Source organism: Epinephelus moara, chromosome 11, assembly GCF_006386435.1.
Source record: "Epinephelus moara isolate mb chromosome 11, YSFRI_EMoa_1.0, whole genome shotgun sequence".
In the NCBI taxonomy this organism is placed as follows: Eukaryota; Metazoa; Chordata; class Actinopteri; order Perciformes; family Serranidae; genus Epinephelus; species Epinephelus moara.
In genome coordinates, this window is record NC_065516.1 from 800,607 (window position 1) to 816,448 (window position 15,842).

At 38.1% G+C, this 15,842-nt stretch overlaps 1 protein-coding gene across 5 annotated transcripts in view; it reads right to left on the bottom strand.

Moving 5' to 3' along the window:
- Window positions 1–15,842, bottom strand: part of xylb (xylulokinase homolog (H. influenzae)) — a 192,981-nt gene that overhangs the window by 94,710 nt on the left and 82,429 nt on the right. For all 5 annotated transcript variants that reach the window (XM_050056648.1, XM_050056650.1, XM_050056649.1 and 2 more), the window contains 6 exons: window positions 11,535–11,575; window positions 9,637–9,752; window positions 5,837–5,952; window positions 5,117–5,190; window positions 3,871–3,967; window positions 2,672–2,730 (listed from right to left, as the gene is read on the bottom strand). In XM_050056648.1, coding sequence (XP_049912605.1) covers window positions 2,672–2,730; window positions 3,871–3,967; window positions 5,117–5,190; window positions 5,837–5,952; window positions 9,637–9,752; window positions 11,535–11,575 — 503 coding nt within the window. The remainder of the gene's footprint in view (window positions 1–2,671; window positions 2,731–3,870; window positions 3,968–5,116; window positions 5,191–5,836; window positions 5,953–9,636; window positions 9,753–11,534; window positions 11,576–15,842) is intronic.

A 15,842-nucleotide genomic window follows, 5' to 3' on the forward strand; every position in this document is an offset into this window, starting at 1 on the left:
TATCCGACAACGGGAGGCTTTTAACAGATGACGTCCTGATGTTAGCTTTGCTGCTGCTGTTAGTTGTCCCTGTCAGCCGCAGCCACTGCTGCTTTCTAGACATCGTGATTTCCCAAAAGTGAATAAATACCACACATAGCTACACAAAACTGCTTTGCTAGCTCAATCATGTTATAACTAAATATCTGCTGGAAAAAAAAAAAATCTCACGGACCGTTTAATGAGTTGCCTATTACAGACACCGCTAACGGCTAAGAAATAGTAATGTTTGTTCAAACATTGTGTTTATAGACTTTACAAACATCGGATTAGTTTAAACGGCGATACAGTGATGTGAAAAATGTGATACGTAGGCTATATACTGTATATAGCTAAAAGCTCTGCTGGTTTTCTACCTGGACTATAGAGAGAATCGCCTTGTTGTTTACAAGGCGATTGCCTCTATAGTCCGGCCGGACGGATGAGTCATGGCCTTGTAAAAGATTATGNGTATAGCTAAAAGCTCTGCTGGTTTTCTACCCGGAAGTATTTGTAACAGAAACAAAGAGAAAGTGTCAGCAGTCACCTCCAGTCTCTCTCTCTAAAACCTACAAATCAGGTTAGAAATCTCGGGGTAATAATGGACTCAGACTTGAACTTTGACAGCCACATCAAATCAATAACATCAGCAGCTTTTTACCATCTAAAAAACATTGCCAAAATCAAAGGTATAGTGTCTAAACCTGACTTGGAGAGACTTATCCATGCATTTGTCTCTAGTAGGTTAGACTACTGTAACGGCCTGCTCACTGGCCTCTGCAAACGGGCCGTAAGACAGCTGCAGTACATCCAGAATGCTGCTGCTCGGGTCCTGACCAGAACCAGGAAGTACGAGCACATTAGTCCTGTGCTCAGGTCTCTACACCGGCTTCCTGTGGCTCAGAGAATAGACTTTAAAGCAGCTCTGCTTGTGTACAAGTCTCTCCACGGCCTAGCACCAAAGTACATCTCTGACATGTTAGTGCCATATGAACCATCTCGGACTCTGAGGATCTCAGGGACCGGCCTCCTGCTGGTGCCCAGAGTCAGGACTAAACATGGGGAATCAGGATTCTAGTCTTATGCAGCTAAAATCTGGAACAGTCTTTCTGAAGATGTGAGACAGGCGTCTACTCTGACAATGTTCAAATCTAGGCTCAAAACAGCTCTATTTCACTGTGCATATGACTGAAAGGATCTTATCTGCACTCTTCTCTTTTAAAGTTCATTTTATAATGATTATTTATGTTTTTATTTTGTATTGTGATTTTAATGCATTTTCTTGTTCTGTAAAGCACTTTGAATTACTTTGTGTACGAATTGTGCTCTACAAATAAACTTGCCTTGCCTTGCCTTACCAAATCCTGCTCTTCCACACAATGCTCAAATGCTTTTATGAATGCTTTAAACTCCTGAGGATCTCCATCATAAAATGGGATTTTCCTGTGTGGTAGAAAGTAAAAGGCTTGCGATTGGACAAGGAGCGATGTTATGTCATTTTGTCGCTGCAGCAAGCTGTAGAGATCTCTTGATGTTTGATTGTCTTGAGAAGGTAGAGACGACTTGTGGCGTTGTTTGCCCATACAGAGGATCTGGAGTTGCCATATGCGATGTTTGCATACCTCTTTGAGATGTGGCATCATCCTGCCTGCTATAGTGAACAGCATCCTTGCGGCTGTGGTNTAAATGTAAGCAGCTAGGTAAGATGACGTGTGCCATCTGAGTGCCGTAAATCGCTTCGTCCTGGAAGCGACCTGCAGCGGACCCGGACACAGTTTCCTAAAGGTATGGATATACACTGTATAGAAATAGCTTATCTTCACACCGATGGTCTCATTTGCTGTTGTAGGTCAAGCACAGACATCAGCAGAAACAAGAGACTTTTGCATATCCAGTTAAAAGTTCCTTGTAGCGGCTTTAAAAATGAATTACTAAGTTAAAAGTAAATTAAAAATTAAACTAAAAAAATATTAATTAATAAAAAATGTAAAACAAAAAATGTGGGCATATAAGGAGGACATAAGATGCCAAAAATACTTTAAAAAATATATCAAAATTAAATACAAAATAAATGCATAAATAAATTAACTAATCAAAAATTGATAACAATAAAGAAACAAATGAAAGGGAAATTAAAGAGTTAAGTCAATAAATAGGGGAATTAATACAAAATTAAATAAATAAAGAAGCAAATAATAACAGAAATATTAATTTACATTTTATAAACAAATCAATGCCTACATTTATTTTTTTTTATAACTTAATGGCATATTAATTTATTAGTTTATGTATTTATTTGTTATTTTGGCAGTTTTTATCCTCCAAAGTCATATATACTGAGGGAAGTGTTTATTAATCAATCTCTGTTAAGGCCACTTAATTAAACAGTTTCACTTAAATTGTTGGTAATGGATGCAAAAAAATACAACTTTTAATGTCTGAATGTTCTTTAAAATGGCATATTTAAAAACATTTTTGGATGAAAATAATTCATACAGAAATAGGTCAGTTCATCAAAACCACAGATTAGAGTGAGAGACTTCCTCCCTCAGCAGGGGGTGTAACCTCACCTGGAATATTACTGACACAACAAACAACACTGTAATCATAGTAATAATAACTGTGAGACAGACGGGTGAGGCCGAGGACTGACCTGCAGGATCTCTTTATTAGATGAGGCTCCTCCTGTTGCCAACACTCTGGTTCCTGGAACTAAAACACACATGAATGAAGTTTTATCATTCACCTGAGACTAAAACTTACGGACGCTGCAGCTGATAGTGGCTGGTAAGAGAAACCCTCTGTGAGTGGTTTTAATGTTTTAATCAAATATTCAACAACAAAAGAAGAACTTCCTGCAAAAAACTACAATTACCACCTCATGGTTGTATGCCTTCGCCAACCAGCCAAGTTTCAGTTACAGTTTACATCAATATCTGTCCAGACTCACATATAGCCGACAATGCCTAAAAAATACATGTTGCTTCAAAGAAGCTACAAATTCTAAAACATAGATGCTTCACACTCAGAAGATCTATACAATCATCACAGTTTAGTGTCACCAATCAGTGTCTGACCAATGGTCTCCCCTTCTGCTCCTGAAATAAGCTGCTGAGTAATGACCAGAAAAGTGTTTTATGCAGAACATTGTGATGTCACAGTAAAGCTGAACTTTGACCTTTGATATATAAAATGATATCACTTTATTGTTTTATCCTATTAGATATTTGTGTGAAATTTTGTCATAATGTGAAATGTTTAATTCATGGCCAAAAACATGTTTTGTAAGGTCACAGAGACCTTTGACCACCAAATTATAATAAATTAATCTCTGTGTCAAAGTGGACGTTTGTGCCAAATTCAAAGAAATTCCCTCAAGGTGTTTTTGAGATATTGTGTTCATATGAATAAGACAAACGCAAGGTCGCAGTGACCTTGACTATTGACCACCCAAATCTAATCAGTTCATTGTTGAGTCAACGTGGACGTTTATGCCAAAGTTGAAGAAATTCCCTTCAAGGCATTCTTGAGATAGCATTATGCCTCTGTCCACATCTATTGCCAGCGCAACAGCATAAAAACAAGGTAGATAAAGTACATAATGAATGAAAGAATGAAGGAAGGGAAGGTAAAATGTCATGTAAGAAGCAAATAACAAAGAAAGAAAAAAAATACAAAATTATCAAAGTTAAGGACTCAACAGATATTGAAGGAAGAAGATGGACACAAAAGTAAATAAATAAAGAAAGAAAGAAAGAAAGAAAGAAAGAAAGAAAGAAAGAAAGAAAGAAAGAAAGGAAACATGAAGAGCAGAGCAGGCTTTAAATAAAGGTGGAGAGGTGGGGTTCTTACTGATGGAGTATCCCAGCCTCTCAGCATGGAGCCTCCTGGACAGAAACTGACCCTCCACCAGCGCCCGAACCTCCACCTGAGGACTCAGTGAGGACACCTGCAGGACAGGTGGACAGGTGGAACATGAACAAGCTGAACTAAAAACTCTCACTAGGTGTTTCTCAATGTCAAGGAAGGATCCTCAAACAGCCGAATTTGAAGGACGTTATGCCGCCGAGGGACTGTTCCAATGTCATGGATCCTTCCGAGTTTTACGAAGGACTAAGTCCTTCTTTCAGAGAAATTCAAAGGATGCATGTGTGGATCCTCAATGAAACCTGCGCCGGCAGAGCTTGGCAGGATTTAGATAAATATGTCATTTAGTATTTGGATTAATGTCTCCACCTGAGTTTTTATCATACAAGCGTGAAAAAAGTATTGACAGAAACCTCATAATTTACACTTTCCAATGTGTCCACTGCTGCATAATGAGATTTTTTAAATAACGTGATTTAGATAAAACATAAAAGTTTTAAATGACTCATTCACAGCAGAGATGGAGCGCTAAGTGCCCCCACTATTCACATGATAACGACTTGGTAACTGTTTTCATTCTACCAGTTTCAGTAGGTGTATATTTTGGGGGAATCGCGGTGAGAGCGGCCACAGTAAAGACATTAGAATATCCTGCAGGTCAAAGCATCACTCTTTTGTTTTGAGGTGAACTTATTTCAGAGGATTACCCGGTGGTATGATGTAGGCTACAATTGGTGCGGTCAGCTGTTTCAGAGCAGCGCAGCTCATCAGATCCGCTATTCATATTATTGTAGCGCAGTGTGTGGTCACACACACAGAAAATATGTATTAAAAAAGGGATCACTGTTAAATGATTCTGTCTGTGAGTCTGTTTATATACTGTAAATGATAATTTAGAACTTTTTCAGCTGTAGTCTTTACTTCATTACTCCACTTACTCTTAAACACGATCCAGAAATATATTCTCCCTAAAAGTCACGTGATTCTGACAACACTGGTACATGTGTTTAAAACTGTCCAACAACATTACAGAGTGCCAAAAATATCACTAACTGAAACCCCCTCAGTCTGCTGAGGGTTAACGATGATCACGTGGGGACATTTGTTAGCCTGTTCCAATGTGTGTCCACTGAATGCTAGGGAGTACTCTTGCCTTGCCTCTGCAGGATCCTTGACTTTGAGAAACACCCTCCGTCTCTCCCTGTGTGTGTCTGAATGTCTCACCACCAACCTTGTTGTCATCCTGGTTGAAGAGATGAACTCCAATTGCAGGAGGTGTGATCTCCAAGGTGTCAAAATAAAAGCCTGGAAACACATCAAACAACCAATCAGAGGGGGGAGGGACGAAAGAGGAGTTAAAAGTTAAGGAAGCAAGGGAAAGCAAAAACAGGTAGCAGGAAAGATGGAAGAAAGGAAGCAGAAAAATAAAGAAAGGAGAAGGAAGAAAAGGAGGGAAAGAATGAATGAGTTAGGAAACATAACAAGAAAGAAGGGAGGAAGAAAGACAGGAAAAGTGGAGTTCGAGAAGAAGGAAATAGGTAAATACAAAAGGAGGGAGGGAAGAAATAATGCAGGAAAATAAGGAAGGAAAAGGAAACTAAGGAAAGTAGATTGAAAAAAGAAATGAAGGGGTTAGGCAGGAAGAAAGAATGAACATAGAGGTAAGATAAGATACACCTTTATTGATCCCACAATTGAGAAATTCCAGAGGGGACAGAGAAGGACATAGGAAAAGAAAAAAAGAAGGAAGTAAAGTGGTGGTTAAGGAGTTGAGACAGAAGGAAGGAAGGAAGGAAGGAAGGAAGGAAGGAAGGAAGGAAGAAGGAAGGAAAGAAAATTTGGGGTAAAGGAGGTAAGACAAAATGAAGGAAGGAAGGAAGGAAGGAAGGAAGGAAGGAAGGAAGGAAATTTGGATTAAAGGAGGTGGGAAATGGTAAAGGAAGAAAAGAACCTATGTTTCCGTTGTTTCCAAGCGGTGTTTCTCTCAAGGCCACTGAAAAATGTTCCCATGATCCTCCAGCACACTTGTTCCTGATTCGTTCCCTCGTCAGAGAACCATTCTTAAAGCTGTGGAGACACACCCACACACACACATTTTCTATTTATTATTCTTTATTGAACCACAAACAAAAGGCAGGTAAAACAAAGTATTAAAATCCTTCTGTGTGGAACAAACAAGAAGTAACTGTAATAATAACTGAAAAATATTTGTAAAATATAAATAATACACATAAAATGTCTTGAAATTAAAGGTTAGTCCATTGAAGCTCTATTAATTTGTACAATCATACTCCTCTTAGCTGTTCTGCAGTTTTTAATGTTGTATATTTCTGTGATGTTAACTAGAAAAAGGCATAAAAAGGCAGAATGAACGGATACAGTCTCACAGACAAGAGGAACCTTGGACCTCCTGCAGGTGAACTGACAGAAAACATACTGACGACGTGTTGAAGGTTTGAGTGCTGTACACTGATGGAGCTTTCCTGAGGCTGCAGCAGCAAACCGCCCAAAATGTTTCTTCCTTTTTGTTGTTGGAGGAAATCAATAAACCCGAGGGGGTTTTCTTCTTCTGCAGCTTTTTAACGAACAAGTGGCTCAGTCTCAGTGGGTTTTAACTTTCACTGCCTCCGGCCAGCCTGCAGGTTATACCATTCATCCTTTTAATCTATCTGTGTCCATTGCTCCACTTCTCTTGTTCTTTTCCTACATTTCCTCTCCTTCACTGCATTTTAGCTAAAGTTTCTTTTTTCCTCATTGCTCTTAATGGGGTTTTTTATTACCTTTCTATTCTTTTAAATATCATTATATTTCTTACAATTTCTCTTTTTCAGATATATACTTCATCTTTCTTAGACCCCCATCCTTCTTTTCCTTTGATGAATTGATGCCTTTTGGGATGGATGACTAGCTCAGTCAAGAATATGGAATCTGATCTGGTATGTGTTTTTGTATTTCTGTGCATTTTTCCTACATACTGTAATACAGCTGCATGGTGCACACTTGTGCCACAGTTAACCTCAATTAAATTAATGAAGATAGTCAGCTGAGCAGCTCTGTAAGAATATAAAAATGGTTAACACTGAAATGTTCCTATAGCATTTGTGCAAAGAAGAGACAATGTGGATTTTGTGGAATGTTAAGTAGCTTCCTGCTGGTTGCCAGGCAACTGGTCCCAGCTAAAAAAAACAAAGTCCAGCACCACATCCCTGTAAATTTTGTCTGTACACAAATCAAACAAAGCTATGGAAGCCCATTTCCACCAATGTGATGAAAAAAAAATCTGTAAGTCACAATAATAAGAAACTACTCAAGATAATGAGATTATTTTTGAGAAAGTTTGTCATTATTTTGAGATGATAATTTTGCGATACTACATGATTATGTCAAGAAACTAAGTCATTATCTTGCTATACAAAGTCATTGTTTTGAGATACAAAGTCATAATTTTGCAATACTAAATCATTACTTTAATATATTAAGTCATTATTTTAAGATTCTAAGACATAAGTTTATCCTTTTAAATCATCAGTTGGAGATACAAAATCATTACTTTGAGATACGTGGTTATAATTGTCAATACTAAGAAGACATTATTTTGAGGTACTTAGTCATAATGTTTTAATTGTAAATCATTTCAACATATTAGGTCAATATCCTGGGATGCTAAGTTATAATTTTGTGATACTAAATCCTTTCAAGATACAAAGTCATTATTTTGAAATACTAAGTCATAATTTTGCAATACTAATCATCATTTCAGGATACTAAGTCATTATTTTGAAAAATGAAGTGAAAGTTTTTCAATACAAAGTCATTATTTTGAGTCACTAAATCCTATTTTTTTAATACTTATAATTTTATCATAGTCATTATTTTGACATAGTAAGTCCCTGGGTTACTTGGTCATAATTTTGCCAAACTAAATCATAGATTTGAAATTCTAAGTTATAATTTTGAAATACAAACTCCTTATTTTGAAATACTGAGTCACAATTCTAAATGATTTTGTTATGATCGAGTCATTATTTCATCATCATTCATTTCAGTCACTGTCATTATTTTCAGTCACTAAATCATAATTTGGCAATATTGATATGAAGTCATTAATTTGAGTTAATAACTAATAATTTTTCCATGCTTAGTCATAATTTCGAGATACTAAGTCATAATTTTGACTTACTAAAGCACTATTCGGATGGGATTAGTTTTACATGGGCACGTGGGGTAATGTCACTTAACCACAGAACGTCGGTAATATTAATGGCCAATTCGCACGGGATAAGAAATATCAGTAAAACTACCACAAGTGGGAGGGGTAAATCCATTCATGCACCGCCGTCCCCTCCTGTCATCATGTGCGCATGATAGGACTGTCAAAAGCACCATAAAACTGAGTTTGAATATTTTCGAATTAATTTAGTAGAGTTTGAATAATATTCAAATTTATTTATTTATTTTATTTTTATTTTTTTTTACATAAAAAAAAACAAAAATAACATGCTTATTGCTGACACAATATGAACGTGACACTCGGATGAAAACACCCGTTCTGACCTCACTGAAGTGCCAGGTATGACCAACTTCTGCCTCGCTATCTGAGCAATGTTTGGATACTTCAGTGCGTATTTTTCCACCACAACAGTGGATCCTGGTCGGCTCATAGTGGAGTCTCATTCTGGTAACGTTTCATCTCTTCTTCAAAAAGGGTAGGCAGGGAGGCAGCAGGTGCAACACTCTCCCTGTATGTCTTCCCGGACAGGTCACACATCCGGACAGCGCAGTGGGTGGTGTTGGCGCAGCAGGCTCCTCCGTCGGCGCCTCTCCCTCCATCTCTGTGTCCCTTTCTGGACCGGCTTGTGCGCGAGCCATCTCCGCCCGAACGGGATTCGCCGTGATATACAACATTACTGATAGTATTAAGTAATTATTAATGATATTCGAATTATCAAATTTAGGTTAGAACTTATAAAAAATATATATATTCGAATATATTTCGAACTTCAATTTTTTTTGACAGCCCTAACACAGATATTTACTGCTGGTCTATTTGCACGGGATTAGTATTACCTGAGGTAATTTTCCGGGACCCTTTTACAGAAGGTAAAAGTCGCTGTAATCTTTACTGACATCACGCGGTAATGATTACTGACATGGCACATTCTGACGGGACTAAAATCTCTGGTAATTATTACTTTACGCTACGTACCTATGTAAAACTAATCCCGTCCGAATAGTGCTTTAGTCATAATTTTCCGATGCAAAAGTTTCTTATTAAAATGACTTATAAGTTTCTTATTCAGTTTCAGTTTCTTCTTTTTCCATTACATTGGCAGCAATGGGCTTCCATACAAACCAGTTATAAAACATCAGAGAAACTTAGAAGGGAAAGGAGATTTAGAAGGGGAGAGGATTATATTACCTTTGGACAGAGCCAGGCTAGCTGTTTCCCCCAGTCTTCAGTTTTTGTGCTATGATAAGCTAAGCTAACCACCTGCTGTAGATTCATATCTAACTGTAGGCTATTGATATGAGAATGGAATCAGTCTGAATCTGGTATTGGCAAATATTTCCCAAAATGGGAAACTATTACATAAAAAACACACAAAATTAATGAATATCTGGTAAACACCCAGAGAGAGCAGTTCTGGTAGCTAATAGACCTGCAAGTGTTATTTTCACCTGAAGTCAGAACCATTTAGTATGTCTCTTTATACCGCTGCTTATTAAAGGTGTAAATGTAAACACACATACCACAGCAGAGCCATGAACGCCTGCCAGTCCACTGGGTTACAGAAGATGTGACCCTCCAACGCCGGGCAAGGCTGCTGGATCCACAGAAACACTGTATCACTGGTACCCAAACTCACCTGGACACACACATTTTGACCGAAGTGTTAGCTCAATGTAGTGGTGGAATGTAACTAAGTACATTTATTCAAGTACTGTATTTAAGTACAATTTCCAGCTACTTGCACTGTACTTGAGTGTTTAGTTACTTTACAAATTAAGACTTTTGAGACAAAACATATGAAAAGTTTGTAAAATCTGATGTTTAGTTATAAACACTTCATAGTGCAGCTGAGTCCAGCTGACTCCAGCTGAAATCATAAGTCCATAATCCATTAGTGGTTTGACAGAAACTTAAAGTGAATCAATTTTGATGGTTGAAGTAATTTTTCCTGTAAAAATATTTAATGGTTCCAGCTTTACAAACTTTTCCGTTGAATAATAATGATAATTGTTATGTATTAGTAATAATGGTAATAACTGTAATGTATTGGTAATAATGCTAATATTTGTAATGTATTAGTCATAATGCTAATACTGTAAATGTAATATATCAGTAATAATGGCAATAACTGTAATGTATTAGTAATAATACTCATATTTGTAATGTATTAGTAATTATGTTAATAAATGTAAAGTATTGATAATAACCTTAGTTTTTTGAAATGCATTAATAATAATGTTGGTAGTTGTAATGTATTAGTAATAATGTTAATAACCATAATGTATTAGTAATAATGTTAGAAACTGTAATGTATTAGTAATAATGTTGGTAACTGTAATGTATTAGTGATAATGTTAATAATTGTAATGTATTGGTAATTATATTAAAGGAAATGGCCACTTTAGAATGAAAATACAGACAGTAGTCACCCTCATGCCGACAAGAAGTCCAGTGTAGCGCGAGACTCGAGAACTAGCACCACCACTAGCCATCAGCTAGTCTCGTGCGAGTTGCCATGTAAACACAGCATGCCTGCAGGGCAGACTAACTGACCACAGTGAGAAATTATGCTATAAAAGTGGAGTAAATTACGTCTTTTCAAGTCAGTTTTGCATGCCGCGGCTTCAGGACACTTGGATTACGACAGACAAGCAATTCTGATGTTTTTGAAATGCATTAGCACAGATTTTTATTACATTTTCAAAATGTGGGTTCCGTGCACTTCAAGTGTATGGAAAAATCTGGCTGGTTGTTATCCTCCGATACCCCGAACAAGTTTTGTGGATTAAAAAACTACACTGGACTTCTTGTCGGCATGAGGGTGAGTAAGTACTGTCTGTATTTTCATTCTAAAGTGGCCATTTCCTTTAATAGTTGTAATGTATTGGTAATAATGTTAATAATTGTAATGTATTGGTTATAATGTTAGTGATTGTAATGTAACAGTAATAATGTTGGGGTTAAACAAACAAACGTTGTGAATGTGTCACTTTGTGCTCTGGCTCATTGTGACGAACACGGCGCACTATTTTTACTAATTTAGAAACCAAACAATCAATCGATTAATGGAGAAAATAATCAGCCGATTAATCCATAACAAAAATCATCATTAGTTAATAGTTCAAAATGAGCTCCACCTCAACCATCTCCAACAGTAAAATCATCCTTTAACATTAATGCATAAGTCAGAATCATGTAATGAGATCATATATTGTAATATTAACAGTTTGATACTTTAACAACATTTTACTGATTATACCTTCATACTTTTACTGAAGGAACACTTTCATTGAAGTACTTTTACTGTAACAGAGTATTTTTACTGTGTAGTAGGCTATTGGTACTTTCACTGCAGTAAAGGATCTGAGTACTTCCTCCTCCACAGGCTAAATGACAGACTGGTTTTATGTTAACTTACAGCGATGTCTCCTTGCTGGAGCCTCATTCCTGCCAGAGATGCTGAGAAGAAGAGAAACAACATTTAAGTAATAATAATGAACTTTTTTTTAAAAATATATTTTCAGTAGGTAGCTGTAGGTTTCTAAGGGTTCTGGGAAGCTTAGGAGATTTCTAAGGTGTTTTGTTTTTTTTGTTTTTATTTACACATGTGCAGTTTCATTCATTTTATTTTATTCTTTAATGGCACACAGATCATTGAAGGAGAAAAGAAAGCTGTGAGCTTTCCGCAGGTTTTTCTTGCTGTTTCGGTTTTGTGTTTTAAAGGGTCGAATGTTGTTGAGATAAGAGGATCATGTCAGGTTGGTATTCCAGGGGTCCTCTGCCACCTCCATTTCAGACATTAAAATCAAACTAATGTAATGCAGCAGGAGCTGGACTTAAGGGGAACCTTTAAAGACATTTTCTGCCCACTATGGAGGACCAAATTAATGATCGTCCAATATTCTAAAGAAGAAAAACAGAGTACGGAAAGTACATTCTGAACAATGTAAATATTTGAATGGAAAAATATTAGTTGACCTTTCGTGCACAAACACACAAACTGAGTGGCGGCTTATTGTTTGTCCAGGGCTCAGGGTGGAGTTCATATTCACACTGACAGACTGACAGTCACCTCACCTGTACTGATATGGGTAAAGGTAGGACGGACAGACAGACAGACAGACAGACAGACACCCTCCTCCACTCACACATACACACAGTTTCAGTCAAACAGCAGGTAATGCAATGTTGCAAAACAACAGCACCATCTTGTGTTCAGCCAACAGATCTACATGAGACAGCAGCTTTGATTAATGAAATTAATTAATATCAATAAGATAACATGAAAGGTTGATTTTAATGTGACTTTGTGGATTTCACAATGACAACTGTTTTTTTACTTGTTTTTTTTAATGGATGTAATGCCAACAACATGAAGAAGTAAGCGTAAAATCTTACGGCAGTGAACTTTAACAGAAATGTGTTACATAATCAACATAAACAGTATGAGAAAGAGCATTACTTATAAAGAACATTAATCCATTCATTTTACTGCTGGAACAATGGTCTTTTTACACACTTTTGAAATGACCAGAGAAAACAGAGGAAAGGGGCTGTGGCATTTGCTTTGCCTATTAATTGTTTTAATGTCTTTGTTCATGCTCGGCATCATTGAAAATGAGAGTCTCCCTCAATTGATTTCCCGAGTCTTAAATAAAGGTTTGAGTGAGTGAGTGAGTTTTACTGTTTGATCTCAGTGTTTTCACTCTTTGTTTTTACAATACAGGAAACAGTCTGGCCGGCACTTCCTGCTCATGAACTTTCAAATACAGCCAAACAGTGCCAAAAACAACAACAAATCCCAAAAAAGGCTTTAGTTTTTGAGATACCCCTACCCGAGGTAGAACAAAGCACAACCATGTTTTTTCATAACTTTAATAAGTCTAGTTTCTGAAATGGATGGTTGTATAACAATATTTTACTGCAAACTTAGTTTATTTGGTTGATGTTTGGATACTCCCCAAAACCGAAAATTGTTAAAATTGTGGCTCCTCCAAAAGGGACAGCATCTGCCTTATCAGATGTATCTCTGGAAATAGTCATCAGAATGTCACCAAATTTTGACTGGATGTTCATAGACAGTTATTGCGTACAATACTAATACAATATGAATTATAGGCGAGAATTTATTAGGAAATAAAAAATCCAAAAAGTATGTATATATATATGTCTCTCATTATTAAAGTAAGGATAACTATCACCCCAAAATGTTATTAATATGTTCCAAAGAGTGCTATCTTATCATAAAAGTAGGTTATTTGACTATTCACTCCACCCTTTGATGTCACCAGCCCAACTAGTGCAGCCAGCACCTTAAGCCCTGAGCATGTTTTTTTATGTTGCACCTAAAACAACATACCAACATTCAAATGAGTATATCTCAATAACTACAGGGGCTGCAGGCATACATTTGGTACCTGAAGAAAGGTAAGATGTGTGAGATTTTAAACTGGGAGTCTAAATTAATGTAGGTTTTACTCAATTACTCTGCTGACAAAATACCCTGTAGAAACTGAAATGTTGATCTCCGCTTGACCTTGACATTGAACAGTAGCCCATAGGCGTAGGATTGGGTAGGGACGGTAGGGACACGTCCCTACCAATATTCAGCCCCTTCTGTATTGTCCCTACCAATATAAACACTGGCTGTCGGCGTCCGCTCAATATGGTACACTAAGGGTTAACAATCGTTGGTGTCTACCATACGTCCCGCCTCTAACCTCGTACCGCTCATCGATTGGTTCTACCATTATTTTGGTAACGTGTGATTGGTCCTCCCCAGCACCGCTCTCTCCACTGACTTTGTGGGTGTGCGTCACCGTACAGTTCACGGCAGTTCGTGAGGGAACGACACATACACGCGCGTCACCGTTAGCGCTCCACAGCGGACCGCCGAGTGTGAACGGTGAGTAGGTTGGTTCAGTAAAAAAGCTAAAAAAAAAAACACCTGTTCATGTTAGGCTAGTTACTAGTTACTGCACAGATTAGCAACTTTTACTGTACTTACAGTATTTAGCTAGCTAGCTAGTTACTACACAGTTACCGTTACTTGCTAGCACTAGCTTGCAAGCACAAGCAAGCTTTAGCATTAGTGCTTCCCTAGTAGCTCTAATTAGTATTATACAATGTAGTAATATGCAATGTATGTGTAGTAATAAGCAATGTAGTTAAGACAGTGTAGTAATAGGCAATGTGTACTGCAATATGCAATGTACTGTAGTAATATGCAATGTAGTCCTATGAAATGCCTCATTTCCATATTGGGTTTCAAAATCCAGGTCTCTTATCATAAATTATGTAGAGCCTCATATACCATGAAGACGAAAATCAAAGGACCAGATGCAACCAGAAATCAGAGTGAGGCTTCATCTACTACACCAACCACATCTACTACACCAACCAGCTTATCTGGAAGACTAAGTAGGGAGAATACCAGTTCATTCAATGTCCGAAGAGACTGCTTCATTTGCAGGAAAGACCGTGTAATACCAGAGAACCTTACATCAATGGAATGGAAGTTGAAGGAGAAACTGCTGAACGACTACAAAGACAAATTTGTTTGTTGAACGGCCAGGAAAATCAGACTTGGTTTGCTCAACCAATTTACCCATTGGCCTTGCTATGAGGGAGGCTGCTCTAGTCAAAGAAAAGGAAACAAAGGAGACTGATTCAGTGAATTTGGAATGTCATCCAACAATGTCTGAAACTCACATATTACACATGGCAGCAGGTGTACTGTGGAAAACCATGGCAGAAGTAAAGCAAGACCCTTGCTTTTATGATAGCACTGAACACCTGTCTCTTTGTTCATGTCAGGACTATGTACCCAACCTTCTCTATGACTTTGTGAACTGGTGTGTGGATACAAATGCATACACAACTGTCCAAACTTGTGAGGAGCCTTCTTCAAAGGAAAATCTCTGCGTAATTGCAATCTGCCAAGACATCATTGCACAGTGCCACCTGATGCACACCTCCATAACACTTAGAGCTTAGATCGGGCCCAAAAAATCCAGCCCGACCCGGCCCGAGCCCGTGCACGTTATGTCCGCGAGCCCGTGCACGTTATGTCCGGGACCAGCCCGGCCTGTCCAATTAACTGTAATTATGGGCCCGAACCCGATTTAAACCCGACATTTTTCAATAAGTTGGCTGTTATAATTAAGAGTATTAAACCACAATTCTTGTTATTTGAATGACATAGGATCTTAATGAATGGCGCAACACGGAAGCATGATTATGTAATAAAAGAGGTGTTTATTTTAGGATCCAGGTGGTGAAGGGCTGTGCGCACACAATGTTGCAACATTGGACATGTGGAAAGGATGACGCAGTTATTCGGCAATTAAACCACCATTTATTACTGAACAGTACAGGTTACTGTTGGCCGTAACCACGCCAAAACAACCAACAAACAACAACTTAGCTGTAACTCCATCTGTGCACTCCTGCTCTCTCCTCCAGCCCGCCCGGGGCGGGCTTGTGCTTGGGCACAGAATCTAAGCTCTAATAACACTAGGGGCTCTAGTTTCCCGGCGCGGCGCAGCGCAGGGTGGCGCAGGGTGGCGAACCCCACGCAGAGCTAGTTTCGAGCAGTGCAACCCGAGGCACGCTCAGTTTGGTAGTTTGGCAGACCGAGGTGCGCTGAGATGGGTGTGGCGGCGCAGCAGGGGGAGGTGTCGACAGATCCAGCTTGGCGTAGTGACAGTTTCGTGCCAAAAGGCTT